General features: G+C 57.7%; 3 protein-coding genes across 6 annotated transcripts; 2 read left to right on the top strand and 1 right to left on the bottom strand.

Annotated features, from left to right (window-relative positions):
- Positions 1-73: 73 nt before the first annotated feature.
- ROM1 (retinal outer segment membrane protein 1) lies at positions 74-2,319 on the bottom strand. Its single transcript, XM_082344305.1, has 3 exons — positions 1,334-2,319; positions 703-949; positions 74-590 (listed from the first exon to the last, which is right to left on the bottom strand). Exons 1-3 carry the CDS (start codon positions 1,921-1,923, stop codon positions 372-374), a joined length of 1,056 nt encoding a protein of 351 aa, XP_082200431.1. The 5' UTR covers positions 1,924-2,319; the 3' UTR covers positions 74-371.
- Positions 2,320-2,479: 160 nt separating this feature from the next.
- Positions 2,480-11,838, top strand: EML3 (EMAP like 3). 3 transcript variants are annotated; one of them, XM_082344281.1, is made up of 22 exons: positions 2,480-2,784; positions 3,616-3,787; positions 3,866-4,126; positions 4,221-4,334; positions 5,368-5,435; positions 5,606-5,729; positions 5,945-6,115; positions 6,277-6,346; positions 6,433-6,543; positions 6,789-6,884; positions 7,292-7,447; positions 7,601-7,742; positions 8,149-8,300; positions 8,383-8,508; positions 8,596-8,727; positions 9,180-9,247; positions 9,797-9,885; positions 9,957-10,054; positions 10,174-10,261; positions 10,793-10,891; positions 11,183-11,313; positions 11,400-11,838. In XM_082344281.1, the coding sequence occupies exons 1-22, from the start codon at positions 2,763-2,765 to the stop codon at positions 11,601-11,603; spliced, it is 2,694 nt and encodes an 897-aa protein (XP_082200407.1). In that variant the 5' UTR covers positions 2,480-2,762; the 3' UTR covers positions 11,604-11,838. The 3 variants fall into 3 exon arrangements, with proteins under 3 accessions (XP_082200407.1, XP_082200409.1, XP_082200408.1); XM_082344282.1 differs by having other exon boundaries at positions 2,481-2,784; positions 3,869-4,126; XM_082344283.1 differs by lacking the exon at positions 4,221-4,334.
- Positions 11,839-11,992: 154 nt separating this feature from the next.
- On the top strand, positions 11,993-20,556 carry MTA2 (metastasis associated 1 family member 2). Of its 2 annotated transcripts, none has more exons than XM_082344287.1 (18): positions 11,993-12,638; positions 13,391-13,458; positions 13,851-13,944; positions 15,561-15,678; positions 15,812-15,875; positions 16,060-16,177; positions 16,454-16,556; positions 16,738-16,837; positions 17,011-17,199; positions 17,302-17,376; positions 17,496-17,554; positions 17,717-17,814; positions 17,931-18,070; positions 18,339-18,567; positions 18,764-18,853; positions 19,186-19,304; positions 19,410-19,552; positions 19,777-20,556. In XM_082344287.1, exons 1-18 carry the CDS (start codon positions 12,611-12,613, stop codon positions 19,940-19,942), a joined length of 2,001 nt encoding a protein of 666 aa, XP_082200413.1. In that variant the 5' UTR covers positions 11,993-12,610; the 3' UTR covers positions 19,943-20,556. The 2 variants fall into 2 exon arrangements, with proteins under 2 accessions (XP_082200413.1, XP_082200414.1); XM_082344288.1 differs by having other exon boundaries at positions 16,099-16,177.
- Positions 20,557-20,770: the final 214 nt, after the last annotated feature.

Consider the following 20,770-nt stretch of genomic DNA (forward strand, 5'->3'; position numbering starts at 1 on the left):
GTCCTGGCTTCTCCATCAGACAGAAATCAGTTCTCTCAGGGCCCCTACCCCCTTGAAGAGAAAGATGAGTGGCTTCAGTCCAAAAGCTTTATTGAGTCTGGGCACCAGAAGCAGCCTCCAGTCCTTCCCATGTCACTTTCCCACCACGCTGTTTTTTTTCTGTTCTTCCCTGGTGGTTCTGGCCATGGGCTAGGCCCTAGGACACCTGGTTTTCTCTCCTACCCCAGTCCAGCTCACTGACTATCCTTAACCCTCTAATCCCAGAGATCCCCCCTCCCCAACCTGGAGCCTATAAGGAGTTGTGAGGTTTCCAGTCTTGTCCATCCCTCCCCTTCCCCCCACCCCTCGTCCCCACCCCAAGCTCCAGGCCGCTAGGCCTCAGGTAGACCCTCCTTGGGAGGTTCGTCTTCTGGTGGGGCCTCCTCAGGTGCTGGCCTGCGGGCCACCCCTCCCTGTAGCCATGCTGTTTTCAGCATGTCTTTCAGCCCAGCAGGAAAGAGATAGCCCTGGGCCTCTCCCTCCCCATCGATGACTCCTCCGAGCCCCTCCAGTGCCGTTTGCAGGTACCGCAGGCCCAAGAGTACCAGAGTCTGTGGGGAAAGCAAGGGGCAAGAGGTCAATGAGCGTCAGCAGTTCCAGGGGCCCCTGGGTTGGAGGCGGTGAGGAGGCCCAGAGGAGGCCTTAGACACTTTGCTGACTCACCTGCAGCAGGAAGGTAACAGCCAGCATGTTGCCCAGTGTGCTCGACAGCCCCTGCAGGTGCCCCAGCAGCACCTCATGGCATCCTTGGGCCCAGAGGTTTAGGTTGGGCTGTCGGGGATCAAAGAGGGGGTGGGCATGGGGGTCTGAGAGCTGGCTTTGCAGGCAAGGTCTGGGTGAGTGGGGATTACAGCAGGAGAAAGGGACCCCATCAATCAGATATAGGCCTTCCACATTGCTCTGGATCCGGCTGCAAAGGGAGGGGCAGGGGCGTTAGGATGTCTGGTGATAGAGGCCTGGGGGAGAAGCTGCAGGGCACAGGAGTTGAGAAGGGAAAAAACGAGTGAGACATTTACCGACTGCTTTACTATGTGCCAGGCATGCATAATTCATTTATCCTTACAACAACTCTGTAAGGTGGTACTTTTATCATCTCCAGTTTACAGACGAGCAAATGGGCCCAGAGCAGTTTGGAAACGTGCCCTGGGTCACACAGCTAAAACATGGCAGAGCTGTGCCCCATTCTTTCAATCACTAGACTCTATTCATTGCCTGTCTGGGTGAGGTGGGGTTTCAAGGAAGGAGGAGGAGGAGGAGAAGAAGGAAGAGGGAGGAGGAGAAGCAAATCACTCACTCAACCACGTCCTGGTCATTGGGATCCAGGTAACGGCTGCTGACCCACTGGATCCCAAACCAATCCTTGTACCCATGGCGCCCGCAGCAGTGGTGCCTCAGCTGCAGCTCATCCAACAGCCGCTTGGCTTGACAGCGTCCGGGGACCTCTGTGTCCTTGTAGTTAGCCAAGGCAGTCCCCAGGCCCTCCTCCAGTCCTGTGTCCAGAGTCCCAGGTAAAGCCAGGGCTAGCCCCAGGGCAAGAACCAGGAGCCCCCCGCCACCAGCTGTGCCAGCCACCAGCAGCGGGCCCAGGACCCCTCGCCAGGGAGGGTAGTGAGCTGCATCCAGACTGGCCCTGCTGGCTCCTGAACCCACCAGTCCTGTGCCCAGAGCCACTGCACTGGCTGCCAAGGCAACCTGGGGCAGGGCAGCGACCGGGCAGGAGGGAGCCAAGAAGGTGCCAAGGTGCCACAGCTGGACCAGGAGGTGCCCGCTACAGAGGAGGGTGAGGGCACCGACCAGCGCCAGCAGCCAGGAGAGGAGCCAGAGGCCCTGCGCCAGACGAATGCGGGGCTGGAGGGGCAGCGCCAGGGCCAGCACCGGCGCCATCTCCCATCTCTGCCCAAGGGACAGCGGAGCTGTCAGGGACGGGGGTTGGCCGCGGCAGGATGCTGCGTCAGCCCAGCCCGGCTTGAGCTGGGCTAATGCCACCCTGACCCCAATACCCTGGGCATCCTCCCGCCACAGCCTTAATAACCCTCTGCCCTGTCCCCTGCCAGTCCCAATTCGGGATGCCTTGGCCTTGCCCCTTAGGAAAAGCCCCGCCCCCGGGCAAAAGGCCTATTTCGTGACCCCGCCCCTGCCTCCTCGCGGAAGTGGGGAGGGGCTGGTCGGTTCTGCCTCGACAGGCTAGGGGCTGGGGGCGGGAGACCTCACGGCCCCCGCTCCTTCCCAGGTCCCCAGGGACTCCGAGGGCCAGGATCCCGGAAGGGCCTGGAGGGCGGTGGCCGGAGGGGGCCGGGGGGGGGGGTCAGAGGGTTGGCCCCGCCCCCGAAACGAGCTGCGAGGCCCGGACAGGGAGGGGTTACCAGGCGGCCCGGCCCCCCCCGTCGTCCCGCCCCCCCTCCCGCGCTTCCTGGCGGCTCCGCGTCCGGCGCCTGTTTGTGCTGCGGCGCTGGGGCCCAGGACGGCCCCGCCACCCCTCCCCCGGGAGCCGAGAGCGGCCCCGGGAGAGTCCGAGGCCCCGGCGGGCCCCGGAGCCTGCGGCCCCCGCCCCACAGCGCCCCCTCCAGGCCCTTTCCCCGCGCCCGACAGCGCCCCCGGGGGTGGCTCGGCTCCCTTGCGCGCGCGCCCCGGGGTGCTTCCCCTTCCCCTCTCTCTGACCATGGCCCCCGCGGCTTAGACGCCTCCTCCTCCGCCGCCGCCGCTCGGAGCAAGCCGGGGGCAGGATGGACGGGGCCGGGGGGCCCGGTGAGTACGGGGAGGGACGGGCGGCGTGCCCCTTCCCGGAGCGCCGGCCGGTCGGGCGCTGCCATTGCTCGACGGCTGTCCGGGGCGTCCCCGCGTGCTCCTCGGCCCCGGGGGCTCTGAGCATCCTCCACTGTTCCTCAGGTCGCGCTCCCTAGTTACTTGGGTCCTCCAACTGTCATTTCGGACTTCCCCAACGTCATCCTACCTCCCGTGTTACTCTGGGCCCCTCGAAAATTTCCCTACCTCCTGTGTTACTCTGGGCCTCTTTTCCTGGTATTTTGGGTCTTTTTACTTCTGACCCCCAGTGTTACCCTGGGACCTTCACTATGACTCTTCTCTCCACTGATACCCTCTCCTGTCACTCTAGATGTCTTCTCCTTCTCTGAGTCCTCAGGATGACTGTACTCTTGTGTCCCCCCCTATTTTCTCCTGGTGCTTCTTCTCAGTTTCTCTGCCTTCTCTGGAGACCTGAGCTTGCTCTGGGCTGGGCCCTGTCGTCCCTCGCCAGCACTGCGCCTCTGCCTGTGGTCCCCACGTTCCTCGCCAGTACTCCATATTTTCCCCCTGGTACTCCATGGTACTCCCTGTCTTTGCGGAGGCTGGGACGGCAGCAGGAAGGGAGCTTTGCCAGGTTCCTCGCCTGCCCTGCCACAAGGAGGCCCTTGATCCTTTACCACCCGTCTCCTCCCGTCTGGGAGCGCATCCAAGCCTGGAGCTGCTCGAAGGGGGCAGGTCCTATTGGACAAATGCACAGCTGGGGGCAGAGAGAATCCCCTCAAGCCTTTCCCCAGGTGGTGGGTACATTCTGACTGCTTCTTGCCCCTTTCCCAGGTGAGGGCCCGGCTCAGGAGGCCCTGCAGTCCTTGAGCCGGCGGCTTCAGGTGCAGGAGAAGGAGATGGAGCTGGTAAAGGCAGCCTTGGCAGAAGCTCTTCGCCTGCTGCGGCTGCAGGCGCCTCCCACCTCCCTGCAGGACCCTGGCACACCAGGCCCTACAAGGGACAGGTATGCATGCTGTCAAACCCTCCTCCTCCCCCTTGCTGGGGCCTCCAGGGGCATCGGGTTGATGCACTGTCTCCCCAGCAGCCCTGCAGCTCCCCCGGGACTGCCACCCACACGCAGCCCCTCCTCGGTGAGCCGAGGCACCCAGACAGAGACAGAGGTGGAGACGGAGCCATCCCCTGGCCCCCCTGGCCTGAGCAACGGGCCCGCAGCCCCGCAGGGGGGCGGTGAAGAGCCTGGTGGGACCCAGTCTGAAGGAGGGGGCAGCAGCAGCAGCGGCACTGGCTCGCCTGGCCCCCCAGGGCTCCTCAGGCTGGTGCAGCCCCCACAGCGTACTGACACGTAAGTGTCCTGCGGCAGAGGCTGGGAGGGGAGGGAGGAGTGGGGAGCACGATCAGAGGGAATGACTTTCACCTGCTCACTGTGCTCCGACCAGGCCACGGAGAAATTCTTCCTCCTCCTCATCCCCCTCAGAGCGGCCTCGCCAGAAACTCTCCCGGAAGGCAGCTTCCTCGGCTAACCTGTTATTGCGGTCAGGGAGCACAGAGAGGTGGGCGAGGCTCCCCTCCCCCAACCCGCCCCACCCCAGGCTCAGGTTCTTGACTTTCCACATCCCTCACCTCACTTCCCTGGGTGGGGTGGGGGGACCTCATTGCCCAACAGGAAGAAAGGAACAAGCACTTCTGGGGCGCCTGCTGTGTACCCGGCACTGTGCTAAGCCCTCGACCTCCTCCATCTCATTCAGTCCCCACGACATCCTTGGGGGGTAGGTGGTCTCATGCTGATCATTGCCCAGGTGAGGAAGCAGGCTCAGAGAGGGTAAGTCATTTGCCTGGGGTCACACAGCTAGAGCCAGGATTCCAACCCAACTCTTCCTGACTCCAGTTCCCCTGCCCTTTCCACCATATCACAACATACCTTCCAAGATTCCAAGAGGGTTTTCCAAAAGCACCCATGATTTTCATGGGTGACGGTCCTCAGAGTCTCAGCCTTCTCCCACACCCCAACGTACCAAACTTTACTTCTAGAGAGCAAGGGGAAATTCTAGTGGCTTAGCATAGTTGTCTCAGAGTGTGTACAGGCTCCAGGACACCTAAGTGTTCATTCTAGCCCTATCCTTGGCCTCTCTTTTATTCTCTGAAGAGAGATTGTCACCTTATTATCATCTAAAGGCAGTGATTTCTGGAATTCACCTGTCACTTTCCCCTTGAGAGATAAGGACTATTTTTGCTCACCTTTCAGATCCCTGAAAGGCAGGGCTGATGTACATTCTGGATTCACTAAAGGCCCATTTTACAGATGGGGAAATGAAGCGGTTGATAGCCAGAGGCCTGGTGGTCTGGAGGAAAGTGTCACCCCACCCTGCCTCTTACAGGCTTACTCAGCCTCTTTAGCCTCAGTCTTCTCATGCCTTAAATGGAGCTAAAAGTCCCCATCTGAGCCCTGACTGCTCACGATACAAACTGAAAGTCTGCAGAGGTGACTGTGATCTCTAGGGTAACCTCCTTTCTTATGTCCTGCCCCTCCACGATTATGTCTTGGGACCTGACCCCAATCCCTGTGCTTTTCTTTCTTCGCAACAGCCGTGGGGGAAAAGACCCCCTCTCCAGCCCTGGGGGTCCTGGATCTCGGAGGAGCAATTACAATTTAGGTACGTATGGAGGGATCTGGAAGAACTTGGATGATGGGGTTAGGGTTTGGGCTGCAGCCCCAGGACCTATTCTGGGGGACCTGTGAGGTATGGCGGGTTGAGTTCTGCTCTGGCTTTCCTGGAAGGGAAGCTACAGGGTGGTGATTGACACCCCCTTCTTTTTTCTGTAGAAGGCATCTCAGTGAAGATGTTCCTTCGCGGCCGCCCCATTACCATGTACATCCCGTCTGGCATCCGCAGCCTCGAGGAGCTGCCCAGCGGCCCACCCCCGGAGACCCTCAGCCTTGACTGGGTGTATCCTGCCCCTTCCAGTCCCATGGGAACCACCCTTCCCATCATGGAACGTCCCCACCCCTTGCTCCTCCTGGGTCTGCAAGGAGAGTGAGACCTCTGAATCCTCCCCTTCCATCCTCTGCCAATGGCGCTGCTAGCCAGAGCTCTGTCTTTCTCTCCTTTTCCTCATGGTGCCCTTGATCTGACCCTTTCCTTGACCATGATCCCCACTCCAGTTACGGGTACCGGGGTCGTGACTCCCGCTCTAATCTGTTTGTGCTGCGCTCTGGGGAGGTGGTCTACTTTATCGCCTGTGTGGTGGTGCTGTACCGGCCCGGGGGAGGCCCAGGGGGTCCTGGAGGTGGCGGCCAGAGACATTACCGGGGGCACACGGACTGCGTTCGATGGTGAGGCTTGGGAGGCTTGGGAGTGGGCAGCTCTAGGCATGGGGATGGTGGGCTTGGCAGGAAGAGGGTCTGGGTGGGTGTGGAGGAGCAGGAGAGGAGAGTGGCCTGGGTGGTCTTGGGAGACCGACCCCCTTCCCTAGAGTGTCTCCTCCCCCACTTAGCCTGGCTGTTCACCCTGATGGTGTGCGTGTAGCCTCAGGACAGACAGCCGGAGTGGATAAGGATGGAAAGGTAAGGCCACAGTCAAACGCCAGGCAGACAGGATGAAATTCCAGCCCAGCTGTCCTTCACACCCCTGACCCCTTCTCCTCCACCAGCCCCTGCAGCCTGTGGTTCACGTCTGGGACTCAGAGACGCTGCTGAAGCTGCAGGAGATTGGACTGGGGGCCTTCGAGCGGGGTGTGGGGGCCCTGGCCTTTTCAGTTGCGGTGAGCTGGCCCTGGCGCCTCGAGACTCCCATCTTCCTTGTCCGGGAACCCCCTCCTTGTACTTCACCAGGAAGCCTCAGAAGTCCTGGCCTTCCTGAGCCCCACCCAGCCGGTTCTCCTAAGAGACAATGTGGCCCCTTCTCGTGCTCTCTCAGCCTGTCGTGGCACCCCTTGCCTAGTTTAGACCATGAACCCTGAGACCTCCAGACCTTACTCGGCCCCTCTGATGTGTCCCCCATCTTCAGGATCTGGGCGCTTTCCTCTGTGTGGTGGATGATTCCAATGAGCACATGCTGTCTGTGTGGGACTGCAGCCGGGGAACGAAGCTGGCTGAGATCAAGGTGAGGTGTCCAGGTGGCCTGGTGGGGCGCTGAGGTTGAGGTGCTGGGAGTGGTGGAGCGCAGAGAGCTCCAGACTTCCCCGTACATGTACCTCCTTTCTGGCCTGGTCCCCTGGAGCAAGCCTCCTACCCTCTCTGAGGCTATGAAGTGGGGACCACGGAGGTTCTGACCTCGTGAGAGACACCGTGTTAGGCATTAGTGAGTGACTGACAGCAGTGCTCTTGGGGGACCAGGGCCTTGGAGGAAGGGTTGTCCTGAGGGTTCTGGACTTCTGCAGACCAGTTGGCAGGATGCCAGTTGAAGAGAGTCTGGTAGCAGACCAGTTGGCAGGATGCCAGTTGAAGAGAGTCTGGTAGCACGAAGGTGCACAGGGCTTGGGGTGGTTGAATCTAGTATCTTCCCTTCAGAGTACAAATGACTCAGTCCTGGCCGTTGGCTTCAACCCTCGCGACAGCAGCTGTATTGTCACCAGCGGGAAATCCCACGTCCACTTCTGGAACTGGAGTGGTGGAGCAGGGGTTCCTGGGAACGGGACCCTCACCAGGAAACAGGGTGTCTTTGGGGTGAGGTGTGGATGGGTGCAGGGTGGTGGGGGAGGGCAGAGTGGCAATGGAAGTATTGGTCTGAGTACTGTGGACCCTGATGCTACCCAACTCCCAACTGTCCCGAGACTTGTAGTGTCTTTGACCTCTGCTCTCTGCTCGCCTGGCCCCTAGAAATACAAGAAACCCAAGTTTATCCCCTGCTTTGTGTTCCTTCCGGATGGAGACATTCTCACAGGGGACTCAGAGGGGAACATTCTCACCTGGGGGCGGAGCCTCTCAGATTCCAGGACCCCAGGAAGGGGCGGGGCCAAAGGTATGTGATTGGGGGTGGCACCTGGGAAGGCTAGTTCCCCAGAGGGTCTGTGAAAACAAAGGAGAGGGTTTCCCTTGAGAATTGATCGTGCTCTGTCAGAGGGTGGGGCCCTCTGGGGGGCTAGTCTAGGAGGGCAGGGGGCAGCATGGCAGAGAGGGCTGGGGCTTTGGAGTGTGCCAGATCCTGGGTTCAAATCCCAGTTTCGCCCCTAGTTGTCTGGCCTTTAGGAAGTTACCTCACTTCTTGGAGCCTTGGTGGTCCAGTCTGTAAACTGGGGAGAAGAGCCGAGGATCCGACTAGCACTCAGCAGCTGGCAGTTACTACTCTGTTGTGACGGCCTGGGCTGCTCCTGTTCCCTACTTCCCTGCACCCCAAAAGCATGACCCACCCAGGACTTTGCCAACAGAGACCTATGGGATTGTGGCCCAGGCGCACGCTCACGAAGGTTCTATCTTCGCCCTGTGTCTCCGGCGGGACGGGACCGTGCTGAGTGGTGGTGGGCGGGACCGCCGGCTGGTCCAGTGGGAGCCCGGGTTGGTGGCCCTCCAGGAAGCTGAGGTGAGGGCTGGGCTGGGGTCAAGGGAAGGCGAGGGAAGAGGAATGGTCAGTGGGCCCCTGACTTTCTGCCATCACTCTGCAGATTCCTGAACACTTTGGGGCCGTGCGGGCCATTGCAGAGGGGCCTGGCTCTGAGCTGCTGGTGGGAACCACGAAGAATGCGTTGCTGAGGGGAGATCTGGACCAGGGCTTCTCCCCTGTCATCCAGGTTGGGGGGGGTGCCAAGGATTCGAGGGAGCAGGAAGGGAAGGGCTGTCGGGGAGGGGCAGAGGTGACAGCGCATGCTCTGCTGCAGGGTCACACGGATGAGCTCTGGGGGCTCTGCACACATCCCTTCCAGAACCGTTTCCTCACCTGTGGCCATGACCGGCAGCTCTGCCTGTGGGATGGGGAGGGCCATGCGCTGGCCTGGAGCATCGACCTCAAGGTAGAGCTCTGTGTCCCCGGATCCTCAGTGTCACGCCCACCATGACTCCTGTGGCCGCCACTCCTTCCCCAACACCCCCTTCCCTTTTGCTCCCAGAGGCAGCCCGTTTGTACTGGTGTGGCTGTACTGGCTGCTAAAGTATTCATTCTTCTGTACTGATGCCTCCAGTGCCCCCTGAGCACTGCCCTCCCCCCAGCCCTTAGATGTCCTCTTGATCCAGCGACTGATGGTTAATCTCCGGCACAGCTGGGGGGTGTCACTTCTGCTTGTTAAGTGTTTTGAGTAGCACGTCTGCTTAGGCTCCAGTGATACCCTGCCTCCATCCCAGGTTTCCTGTCCCTCTCATCCTTGAGAGGAGGAGGCTTTGACATTGTTATCAAGATGACAAGGTATCCATCTTAGTTCCCTCACTAGAAAGGCATCTTCTTGAATTCACCTTTCCCCCCTCCCAGGAGACTGGTCTCTGTGCTGACTTCCACCCCAGTGGGGCAGTTGTGGCCGTAGGACTGAACACAGGGAGGTGAGAGGGAGCCAGGACTCCTGGGAGGGGAAAGCAGGAGGTATGGGAAGGGTTTCTGGTAATGGCGGGGGTGGAGGAATGTGATCGCTGCCTGCTCAGGAGCCCCAACTGCACCCTCCCTCTTCTCAGTGCTTTTCCCTGCAGCCCGGGTCTCCCCTGCTCTCCTATGGCAGCTGTCATCACACCCTCCCCCATCCATTCTCCCCTCCAAGCCTGGGAGTGGAGGAGGTGGCAGCTTAGGCTAGAGAAGCAGCGGGGATGGGAGGGGCATAGGGGAGACTAACACAGGGAAGTGACAAGCTTAACAGACTCCACAAGGCCCTGGTAGTTGGGCCCCTGTTCTCCGTTTCAGACGGCATCAGGAGCCCCTCAGCTTTTATCTGCCCATAGCCCCTTCCCACTTCCCAGCATAAGAGTGCAATGATAGATAACCTCTCTGTCTACATCATAGCCTTTCTTTTGGTGTCTCTGAGGCTCTCTGACTTGCCAACCCCTACCCTGCTCAGGACAGGTGTCCTCACACCTGCTTTCCACCCCCCTCCCTTCTAGGTGGCTAGTTTTGGACACAGAGACCAGAGAGATCGTGTCCGACATCACCGATGGCAATGAGCAGCTCTCAGTGGTCCGGTACAGCCCAGGTGGGAGCCACCCCCACCCCGGACCTAGACTCATCCCTGGCCCTTCCCTTTCTGAGTGACTGTCTTTGTAGATGGGTTGTACCTGGCCATCGGTTCCCATGACAACATGATCTACATCTATAGCGTTTCCAGTGATGGTGCCAAGTCCAGCCGCTTTGGCCGCTGTGTGGTGAGGAAGCTGGGGTGGAGGGCGGGGCATTGCCATAGCAGGTAAACTAATGTACTTTAGGAGGGTGAGGGGATGGGACATGGTGGCTACATTGTTAGTCTCTTGACCCTTGCTCCCAGGGTCACTCCAGCTTCATCACTCACCTTGACTGGTCCAAGGATGGGAACTTCATCATGTCCAATTCTGGGGACTATGAGATCCTTTACTGTGAGTGACATTAGGGGAGGGCATGGGGAGAGGGTAATTGGGGTAGGTTTTATTTATGTGAGGGGGCTCATGGTTGGGAGGGGATGAAGGAGAAGATGTGGGGGAACTCCAGGTGGAGGGGCAGTCAGACAGGGAGGTGGAGATGGGTTTGAAGTGGAGTCAGAATTATACACATAGGAGAAATGTTGTCATTTGGACAAAAAAACCACACACACAGTTTTGCACCATGTCTTGTTCCCACAAGGCCTTGGGGGAGTTGAAAAATGCACCAAGAAAAGATTGTTTTGGAAAAGTTTCTCAGGAGAGGTGTGGAGGGATTGATTATCAAGGGAGGAGGAACTCATGAGAAACAGGAGAACTTCAGCTGAGAACTCAGGAAGCACATGGGGCTGGGTGTTGCCCTGGGCTGAGGGCTACCAACCGGACCAGATCACGTGCCACCGCCTCAAGCTAGTCTTTCCAACCCTTCCATGGCATCTTCCCCACTGAGGGCAGGGTGAGAGCTGAGCTGGGTGGGCTCCCTCTCCCCAGGGGACGTGGCTGGAGGCTGTAAGCTGCTGAGGAATCGTTATGAGAGCCGAGACCGGGAGTGGGCCACCTACACCTGCGTGCTGGGCTTCCATGTCTATGGTGAGCAGGGGCCCAGGGCCACGGAACCCTGCGGGAGAGGTGCGGGGACAAGGTGCAGCCCTTCCCGGGTTCGCAATGCTGGATAGGTGTAGAGGGGTGGGCGTCAAGAAACTGGCAGATCCAGCCCAGGAGGCCCCTCCGGCCGGCCCTCGGGACCGGGAAGGATTGCCTGGAACGCGCGGCCGGTGGGTGGGTGGGTGGGTGGCCGGGCTGCTTGAGCGCCGGAAATGGTGCCGCTCTGAACCGTGGGTGGCGGCCGGGAGGCCGGGCTGAGGCTGGCCGCTGTGCTAGGCGTGTGGCCTGACGGCTCGGATGGAACCGACATCAACTCCCTGTGCCGCTCCCACAACGAGCGCGTGGTGGCTGTGGCCGACGACTTCTGCAAAGTACACCTCTTCCAGTACCCATGCGCCCGCGCCAAGGTATGGCCTCCCGGGGCCTCCGGGGCCGGACGGGAGGGGTCCAAGGGCTCCGCGGCCGCTGTAGCTCAACCTTCCTTCCTGCCCAGGCGCCGAGCCTCGTGTACGGTGGTCACGGCAGCCACGTGACCAGCGTCCGGTTCACGCACGACGACTCGCACCTCGTCTCGCTGGGCGGCAAGGACGCCAGCATCTTCCAGTGGCGAGTGCTGGGCCCTGGGGGCGCGGGGCCGCCGCCCGCAACGCCCTCTCGAACCCCCTCCCTGTCCCCCGCCTCCTCTCTCGACGTCTGACCGCTGTCCGACGGGACCCAGAGGCCCTGCAGCGTGGCCCCGCCCCACCCAAATTCCCCATTACCGGGGCCGACCCTGTCCTCGACTTCGAGACATTCCCAAAAGCGCATTTCCCTGGAGGGGGCGAACGGCACCCCTGCACACACTGTATAGACCCGCTGGCTGAGCCGGGCAGCCCCAGCCGGGGCCCTGACTCCCGCTGCCTGCTGAGGGGCAATAAACCAAAAGCAAAGTCGCCTCCCGGTCCTTTTGTGGGGCGCGGCTGGGCGCCTAGGGCCTTTGTGGGGATGGGGAGGAAGGAAAAGGGGAATGCGGAAAGGGTGAGGGAGCGTAGACCTTTCATGCAAATAACAAGCAAAGCCGCTTGCAAATAACTCCGCGAAGCGCAAAGCCGCTTCGAGTCTTTCGCGGCCGCATGCGGAGCTGCAGCACTCCGGCGAGGAAAGTGTTAAGCCCAACTCCTCTCCCCGCCCTCGGGGGCGGGGCCGAGCCGCAACGGAAAAAACCGAGCGCCGGGCCGCGGTTGGCCGGAGGGAGCCGAACTTCTTCCGGAAGTAGCCGAGCTTTGCGGTCTCGTTCTCCGACCGGAGCCGAGCGCTGGGCCTTGTTCTGCGGATCCGCCGAAGGTGTTCCGGAAGGAGGCGAACCCCCAGGCGGGCAGGGCAAGGTTTCGCGGCGACCCTCAAGAGTCCAACGTCTGGCGGGGCTCGGCGAGCGCGGGGGGAGCTGCAGCCTGGCTCCGGTCCGGCGGGAGCCGAGCTCCTTCCGGAAGAAGCCGAGCGGGCCGGCGCCGGCCTCGGCGTCCCGGGCTAGAGGCGGTAGAGGCGGCGGCGACAGCGCGGGCCGGGATGAACCGCGACGGCTGAGGCGGCGGAGGTGCCGGCTGCGCGGGCCCGACTGAGACTTCTGCGAAGCACCAGCCCCGCGCTCCGGGCTTCGCTTCGAGCCCTGACCCAGTGAGCCTCCCGGACCCCTTTGTGCGGCCGGAGGCGGCGGCGGGAACGGCCATGGCGGCCAACATGTACCGAGTGGGGGGTAAGTACCGGGCGTAGGGGCTGCGGGGCCCGGGGCGGGAGAGGTTGGGGGCCGGGATCGGAGAGGCTCGGCACCCGGTGGCGCGGGGAGCCGCGTTTGGGGCGGCGTGGTCTAGAACGCGGACCGGAACCGGAACCGGGAGCACGGGGAGGGAGGGCGCGGGGATCGCGACTCGGCTGGGCACCGAGACTCCCGGAGAGGCTTCGGGCGGCCCGACGGCACTCGCGGGGCAGAGTCTGGGGCCGCCGGTGTCGCGGAGTGGGCTTGGGAAAGTGGTTCTGAAGGAATTGACAGGGCAGGCAGGGGGCGCGAAGGGCCGGGGCGACCGCTTTGCCACCTGCGGGGGAGCCGTTGGGAGGTTTCCTCTTCCCAGGCGTTATTGTGCGCCTCGGTTCGCAAAGGTGGGGGCCCTGCGCAGGAGTGAACAATTGCTCGCTTGGCCCAGACTGGGATGCAACTCCATCGCTGAGTGGTGGGGACTGCTGGGGAACCCCCTGATTCTTGTCTCCTCCTGAAGGCTCACTTTTGAGTGAAGGATCTGATTTTAGAGCTAGGTGATTAAGGGTAGAGGGTGGGGCATCCTTCCCTTATTTTCTGTTAGTCTTTCCACTTCCACATTTCAGCGTCCTCTCTACCTAGACCCTTATCTCCTTTTGGTCTACTCGGGCCTGCTTTCGCTCCTCCCACCCTGGTGCTCGGCTCTCCCATCTACTCCTCTGATCTTCCCGGTTCTTCCCCACCCCCTCCTACAGATTACGTCTATTTTGAGAACTCCTCCAGCAATCCTTACCTGGTTAGAAGGATTGAAGAGCTCAACAAGGTGAGTGGAGCAGAGTCCCGCCACCCCCCGCAACCTCCTCTTTCTTCTGAGGTCTCTAACTTCAGGTGAATGAGAGAGAGAGAGAGAGAGAGAGAGAGAGAGAGATAACACAAACCCTATCCTAAGTACCCATTCATATTCATTCATTCATTTATTCATTCATTCCACACATTCAGGAAAGGCTATTGAGAGCTTAGTGGGAACTTTGCTATTCTGTTTCTTGGGGGCCAAGGAAAGGGATTTGGAAGTCTGTCCTTAAATGGAAATCTCTTGATTCATAATTTCTTGAGCTTTTCTTACATTCTTCAGACTTGTTCACTGTTGTTAGTCTCTTCTTTACGCATTTCCACTTTCAAATGACTAGTTTTCACCACCATTTTTTCTCTCCTTAGACTGCAAATGGAAACGTGGAGGCAAAGGTTGTGTGCCTTTTCCGGCGAAGGGACATTTCTAGTAGCCTCAACAGCCTGGCTGATAGTAATGCCAGTAAGTGTCTTTGTACCCCACCCCCGGCGCCCCCGTCTCCCCCTGCCCATGATCTGAAGCCTGCGCATGTCCCTGCAGGTGTTTCTCTTGGTAGCATGCCCAAGGCAGGGGTGTGAGTTTGGGGGTGGGAAATGCCTGGTCTGCAGAGGGAGGCCTGTTTTTACACGTTGGGTTGGAAGCAGGGTGGAGAGGCCATGATAAGGAAAGCCAGAATTTGGCTTGTGTGTGAGTGTGTATTTAAGAGATGATAGTATTTAAATAGGGGATGAGGAGGAGCTTTAGAGAAGCAGGACTCTTGGGGGACAGTTTTGGTTATGTTGGGACAATGGGTGGTGACTGTGAAGGTCAGGTGAAGAGGAAGAGATCGTACTTAGAAGCCTGCATAACAGGGAAGCAGGTTTTTTTTTTTTTTTTTTTTTTTTTTGTGGTCATGAGGTGGTAAGGATACATGGATGGGAGAGAATAAATAGGAAGCCAGGAAAGTTTTCTTGCACTTTTCCTCTTTCTCACCTATCCTGGCTTCCCCTTTACTCCACTTTACATCTTTCCCGTTTCTTTTTGCCTTATTCTACTTCTCTTTATGCTTTCATCATCTTTTCAGATACATATTCTTCCCGTTTCCCTTAGTTTCTTTTTCTTTTTCTGCTTTGGCTTTCTTCCCCCTTCCTCTTGTTCTTCCTAAATTATTTTTCTCATTTTGGGCTTTTTTGGGCCTTGGACATGAAGGGGTTAATGAGGACCTGGGCCTACCAAGTTCTCCGGCCCTCTGGGGTTTCCAGTCCCATCTGGCAGGGGCTGACCTTGGCCTTGTCCAATCAGAAAGGGTGTGGGGGGTGTGGTCCCCCTTGCCTTAGCGCGTTTCCGGAGCACACAGGCGAGGGGTGGAGCCTATTGCACACCCCCGCCCCACCCCCCCTTTCTCCCTGAGGTTGGGAACAATGCACCAATGAGCCTGGGCCTGTGGCTCTTTTGCCCCCTCCCTGTTTGGTTGGCACCCAGCCAAGTTAACCCTTTCCACCAAGGTTTCAGGGCAAGTTGCAGCTCCTTGGGGAGGAAGGTGTTGGCACTGGCTTGAGAGGTACTGTCCTTGAAAGCCCCACAAACAAACGATTGTTAGCCAAGTAGAAAACAAGGGATAGTTAGGGTCGCATGTGACGTTTAAGAGCAAAGTCTCCTGAGATTTGCAAAGAGGAACTGGTAAACACACTCCCGTGTGGTGCTTTTATTTATTTATTTTATTTGGATTTCTGGACCCCAGGCTAGTTTAGCAAGAGACAGGTGGGATATTCTTGCTGGGCGTCATGTGAGCAGATCTGTGCTGTATGAGTGGTGTCTGAGCATTGGCACCTGGGTCTGTGATGTATTTCTGTGGCAGTCTTTGTACTCTCAGCAGCTCTTCCCTAAAAACATTCGTTAGTAATGGAGAGTTGGGAGTATCTGTAACGGGGGTGGGGGTGGGGAAGCTAAGAGGGAAAGCTGGTGGTGTGAGAGGCAGGTGCCTCGGGAATGTGAGAAAAACAAGTGAGACAGGAAATATTTTCCCTGGGTTAGAGCTTCTAAGGTGGCTTCTTTCTGAATTAGTTTCTGACTCGGCGTCTTCCTCCTAAATCTCCCAGGGGAGTTTGAGGAGGAATCAAAGCAGCCAGGGGTGTCGGAACAGCAGCGACATCAACTGAAGCACCGGGAGCTTTTTCTTTCTCGGCAATTCGAATCGTTACCAGCCACCCACATAAGGTATAGGACAATCAGGGCCACTGTGGCCTGCATGCACTTATTTAGAAGGAGGAAAGGAGGGGCTAGTGTATTGGAGCTGCTGTACAGAGGAAATGAGGAGCTCACCCAGGGTTTTCTGACCTCTCTCCTGTAGGGGGAAATGCAGTGTGACCCTCTTGAATGAGACAGATATCTTGAGCCAGTACCTGGAAAAGGAGGTGAGAAAGAGGTGTCGGGAGAAGAGGGAGGGAAGTGGGTATTGCCCCGAAAGGCAAGAAGAAGGTCTGACTGGGATGAGGTACAGGTTGACAGGCTGCCTGTCTTGGGAACTCTGGATACACCCCACTGCCCCCTGCCTATGAGGACTGCTGCCCTGCTTACCTTCTCTCTTTCCATCTCCAGGACTGCTTTTTTTACTCACTGGTGTTTGACCCTGTGCAGAAGACACTTCTAGCTGATCAGGGGGAGATTCGAGTTGGTTGCAAATACCAAGCTGAGATCCCAGATCGCCTGGCAGAGGGTATGCAGCAGGAGACACTGTATTATGGCTACGGGGTTGTGTAACATCATAGTCTCTGAACGGTGTGCCCTGGCGTTGTGTGGTGTACAGTCTGCATGGCTCTATGTTGTGACCCTGGCAGAATGGGACCTTAGGAACCGGAAAGGGGCAAATGGGCACATTGGGAAGAGAAGTCTGAGAGTTGAGGTGGCTGACAGAATCCAAGGAGGAGACGAGGTGTTACTTTGTCAAGACATCTATTATCCTTCCTGACGATACCATTTCCCCATTCCTCAGGAGAATCTGATAATCGGAACCAACAGAAGATGGAGATGAAAGTCTGGGATCCGGACAACCCTCTCACAGACCGGCAGATTGACCAGTTTCTCGTGGTGGCCCGGTGAGCGGTGGGTGGATGGGGCAGATGGGCTGGGGGTGGTGTGGACATAGTTCTGATTCATGTTCGTAGAGATGGACTTTATTTATTTTTGGCCTGGGTGTTGTCCTTCTTTCTCATCTGGCTTGGTTCCTCAGCCCACTCGTGCTTTCTTCTTTCCCTGACTTCTCACTCTCTCCCTTAGAGCTGTGGGGACCTTCGCAAGAGCCCTAGATTGCAGCAGCTCCATTCGGCAGCCAAGCTTGCACATGAGTGCAGCCGCCGCTTCCCGAGATATCACTCTGGTGAGCAGAAGTTGGTGGGTAGTTGGGTAGGCTGGGCTTTGTGGGGACCTGCAGAGCCTTGGGACTCTGCAGGGAGGAGGGTATCTCTGAGGGAGTGGGAGTATTTAAAGAGCAACAGGGGAGTGGTGCTGAGGGTTTCAGGTCATCAGCATTGTTTCCCACCTTTCCTGTAGTTTCACGCCATGGATACATTGCAAAGGAACGGCTACGACCTGGCTAAGGCCATGTCGACCCTGGTGCCCCAGGGGGGCCCGGTGCTGTGTCGGGATGAGATGGAGGAATGGTCAGCCTCAGAGGCCATGCTATTTGAGGAGGCCCTGGAGAAGTACGGGAAGGATTTCAATGATATTCGCCAGGACTTTGTAAGTGGATGGGGCTAGGAGGAGAGGTGGAAGAGGTGACAGGTGAGGGCACCAGGACCAGTGGCCAGAGAGCAGCTCACCTTCTTCCTTATGCCTCCTCAGCTACCCTGGAAGTCACTGGCCAGCATAGTTCAATTTTATTACATGTGGAAAACCACAGACCGATACATTCAGCAGGTAAGGTCTGGGCTGGGGAGGCTGGACCAGAGGCCTCCTGCTCACCTCTGCCTTTGAAGTTGATGACATCCTCCCTGCTGAGATGCTCTGATCCTTTTTTCTTTTTCTCCTTCCTGCAGAAAAGATTGAAAGCTGCTGAAGCAGACAGCAAACTAAAACAAGTCTACATCCCCACCTAGTAAGTGTGATGGGTAGGGGAGACAGGCATGTTTCCCTTCTCTGCCCCTAACCTGTGCTTTCCTAAGTGATTGGGAGGTGGGCCGGAGACGTGGTCAAATTATAGAGACAAAGTGGAAGTGGATTCTTTTCCTTGACCAGTTCCTGGTTTCTCCCCCATTAGCACCAAACCAAACCCTAACCAGATCATCTCTGTGGGCTCAAAACCTGGCATGAATGGGGCTGGATTCCAGAAGGGCCTGACTTGTGAGAGTTGCCACAGTGAGTTCCAGGGAGGGACAGGGATGCCGGGGGTGAGCCGGGCGTTTGCTCTGGCCCAGCAACCTGAGAGGCTCAGGTAGCCTCCGGACCATTCCCTCCTCTCCATGCTCCTGCAGCCACACAGTCTGCCCAGTGGTATGCCTGGGGCCCACCCAACATGCAGTGCCGCCTCTGTGCTTCCTGTTGGATCTACTGGAAGAAGTACGGGGGACTGAAGACCCCAACCCAGCTTGAGGGGGCTGCTCGGGGCACCACAGTAAGGATGGATGATGAGGGACAGGTTGGGGAGAGCAGTAAGCTAATTGATGTGAGCTTTAAGCGAAGGCCAGGACACCCAGCTCCAGTAAGGTGATGGCTTGACTGGGGGTGGGGGTGGGGTGGTACTAGACAGTGGTTGGGGAGCCAGGCAGGTTGGGGTGGCAGCAAAGAGATCAGGCAGGAATAAAAGACTCTCCATCAAGAATGGAAGAAGGGAGCCTTGGTGACTGACTGTGTTCTCCCCTTTTCCTATGTCCTTCTTCCAGGAGCCACACTCGAGGGGTCATTTGTCCAGACCCGAAGCCCAAAGTCTCTCCCCCTATACGACCAGCGCCAACCGGGCCAAGCTGCTGGCTAAGAACAGGCAAACATTCCTGCTCCAGACCACGAAGCTGACCCGTCTTGCCAGACGCATGTGCAGGGACCTGTTACAACCGAGGAGGGCTGCCCGACGACCTTATGCCCCTATCAACGCCAATGCCATCAAGGCAGAGTGTAAGGGCAGGAGTGCTGGGGCTGGTGGCAGGTTCGGGGTTGCTCTGGCCAGAGACCAGTGTTTCTCTGGGTGTTTAAGGACAGTAGTAGAGAGAGTACGTCACAAGGATTTGTTACGAGGTTAGGCATGGTTCCTGGCCCCAGAGGAGGCCTGAATAGTGAAGCCCCTTCAAAAGCGTTCATCTTTGTTCTCCAGGCTCCATTCGACTCCCTAAGGCCGCCAAGACTCCACTGAAGATTCACCCTCTGGTGCGGCTCCCCCTGGCAACTATCGTCAAAGATCTGGGTAAGGGTGGGTATAGGATGGGAAATCTTTAGGGTGGTGTCCGGCTCCCGGTCCTTGTATCATCAAGATCCTTCTCTTCCCCTGCTTTTGTCTTTCCCATTGAGTCCAAAGAGGTTTAGTCTAACACTGTACTTTTGTAGGTTAAAAATGTTATTTTTCACAAGCTATCCAGTATAACTATATACTGATTGATAAGATCATACTCACGTGTGACTTTTGAAATACTGGTGATTACTCTCCAGACCCCTCCCCTATCACTGCTTTTGGGGATGCATACAGAAGAGAAAGTGTGAACATTCTCTAAGGTTTCCTTTCTTTTTTTTCCCTGACAGTGGCCCAGGCACCTCTGAAACCAAAAACACCTCGGGGTACCAAGACACCGATCAACAGGAACCAGCTGACCCAGAACCGGGGACTGGGGGGCATCATGGTGAAACGGGCCTATGAGACTGTGAGTTGACAGACTGGAGTGGGCCAAGTTGAGTTGGGTGGGCTTTTATATCTGATAGGTGTCTGAGAGTCCCCTCTCTCATTGTGCTGCCCCATCCTTTTCCAGATGGCAGGAGTCCCTTTCTCTGCCAATGGAAGGCCTCTGGCCTCAGGGATTCGCTCAAGCTCACAGCCAGCAGCCAAGCGTCAGAAACTAAACCCAGCTGATGCACCCAATCCTGTGGTGTTTGTGGCCACAAAAGATACCAGGTAGGGAGCCCTCCATGGGAGGGGCTGAGAGGTTGACAACCTAGATTGGTGGATATGGGAAAGGAAATAGGAAGGAGTATCTGAGCAAGACCAGCTCCACGAAGACTGGGTGCAGGGTGGGGATGTTAGGAAGGAATGGGCTGGAAGGTAGAATTGTAGTGGAATGTGGGGTTTCATCTTGAAGGTCTTTGCTTTTTTTATTGCCCCCTTCTCTTCCTGGCCAGAGCCCTGCGGAAGGCTCTGACCCACCTGGAAATGCGGCGAGCTGCCCGCCGGCCCAACTTGCCCCTGAAGGTGAAGCCACCACTGATTGCAGTGCGGCCCCCAGTCCCTCTTCCTCCATCCTCACATCCTGCCAGCACCAGTGAGCCCATTGTCCTGGAAGATTGAGCACCTGTGGGGAAGGGAGGTGGGCTGAAAGCTAGAGGGTGGGTGCACAGGGCACCTAGCCTCCCTTCCCTTTAGTATCAAAGGGAATGAGGAGTGAAGGAGGGAGGGAGCAAGTGAGTGTGTCCTTGGAGGGGTTGGACGCCCTCTGGTGTTAGCACTTGGAGGCTTGTCCCCCTCCAGTGCTTCTCCATGCCTGATGGTGGAGGGCAGACTGCAGGAACTGGCCCATTGTGGGAACCTAGCCTGTTTTGGGGGGTAGGACCCACAGTTGTCTTGGACAGTTTTGGGGGGAGGGTTTTTAAATTTTTTAAAAATTTTGCCTCCCTTTGTGAAAGGGGATGGGGGAGGGGAGGAGTAAACAGATATCAGGTGGTGGTATCTGGTTGGGGGAGGGGGGGCGTGCACTGCCATGACTGCCATGTCTTTTTTTTTTTTTTTTTCCTAATTGAGGGTTTCTCTTCCTGTCCGGTGTCCGGACTTTCCTAATTGGAGTTTGAGGTCCCTAAGCTGGTATCAACTCCAGCCTATGCTCGCTCTTTCCTTCCCTCCCCTTGTCCCCTCTGCCTTTTGTACGCCAGTTCTCAGAAATAAAGACCTTTTGTCTGTTTTTTTAACCTCGGATTCTGTAATTGGTTCTTATAGTAACAAATAAAAAGCTGTTTTCTTCAGCTCCTCCTGGCTCAGCTATTCTCTGCCGTGTGCATGCGTGTGCGTGTGTGTGTGTGTGTGAAGGTGCTTCTTTATTTCCTAACTCTTACTCCCCTCTCCTTTTTACTTAGGGGATTCTGGGAGTTGTTAGAGGCCAGAGCAGGATGTAGCCCACTTTGG

The sequence above is a fragment of the Balaenoptera borealis genome (genome assembly GCF_965194805.1).
Source record: "Balaenoptera borealis genome assembly, chromosome: 11".
Taxonomy (NCBI): domain Eukaryota; kingdom Metazoa; phylum Chordata; class Mammalia; order Artiodactyla; family Balaenopteridae; genus Balaenoptera; species Balaenoptera borealis.

Coding starts and splice junctions, on each gene's coding strand:
- ROM1 (XM_082344305.1), bottom strand. CDS start 1,923: ATGGCGCCGGTGCTGGCCCTGGCGCTGCCCCTCCAGCCCCGCATTCGT. Junction 950..1,333: donor AATGACCAGGACGTGGTTGA/GTGAGTGATTTG, acceptor CTCCCTTTGCAG/CCGGATCCAGAGCAATGTGG. Junction 591..702: donor CTGTTACCTTCCTGCTGCAG/GTGAGTCAGCAA, acceptor CTTTCCCCACAG/ACTCTGGTACTCTTGGGCCT.
- EML3 (XM_082344281.1), top strand. CDS start 2,763: ATGGACGGGGCCGGGGGGCCCG. Junction 8,728..9,179: donor CCTGGAGCATCGACCTCAAG/GTAGAGCTCTGT, acceptor CCCCCCTCCCAG/GAGACTGGTCTCTGTGCTGA. Junction 10,055..10,173: donor GCCGCTTTGGCCGCTGTGTG/GTGAGGAAGCTG, acceptor CCTTGCTCCCAG/GGTCACTCCAGCTTCATCAC.
- MTA2 (XM_082344287.1), top strand. CDS start 12,611: ATGGCGGCCAACATGTACCGAGTGGGGG. Junction 16,838..17,010: donor CTTCCCGAGATATCACTCTG/GTGAGCAGAAGT, acceptor CCTTTCCTGTAG/TTTCACGCCATGGATACATT. Junction 18,071..18,338: donor GGGCTGCTCGGGGCACCACA/GTAAGGATGGAT, acceptor TCCTTCTTCCAG/GAGCCACACTCGAGGGGTCA.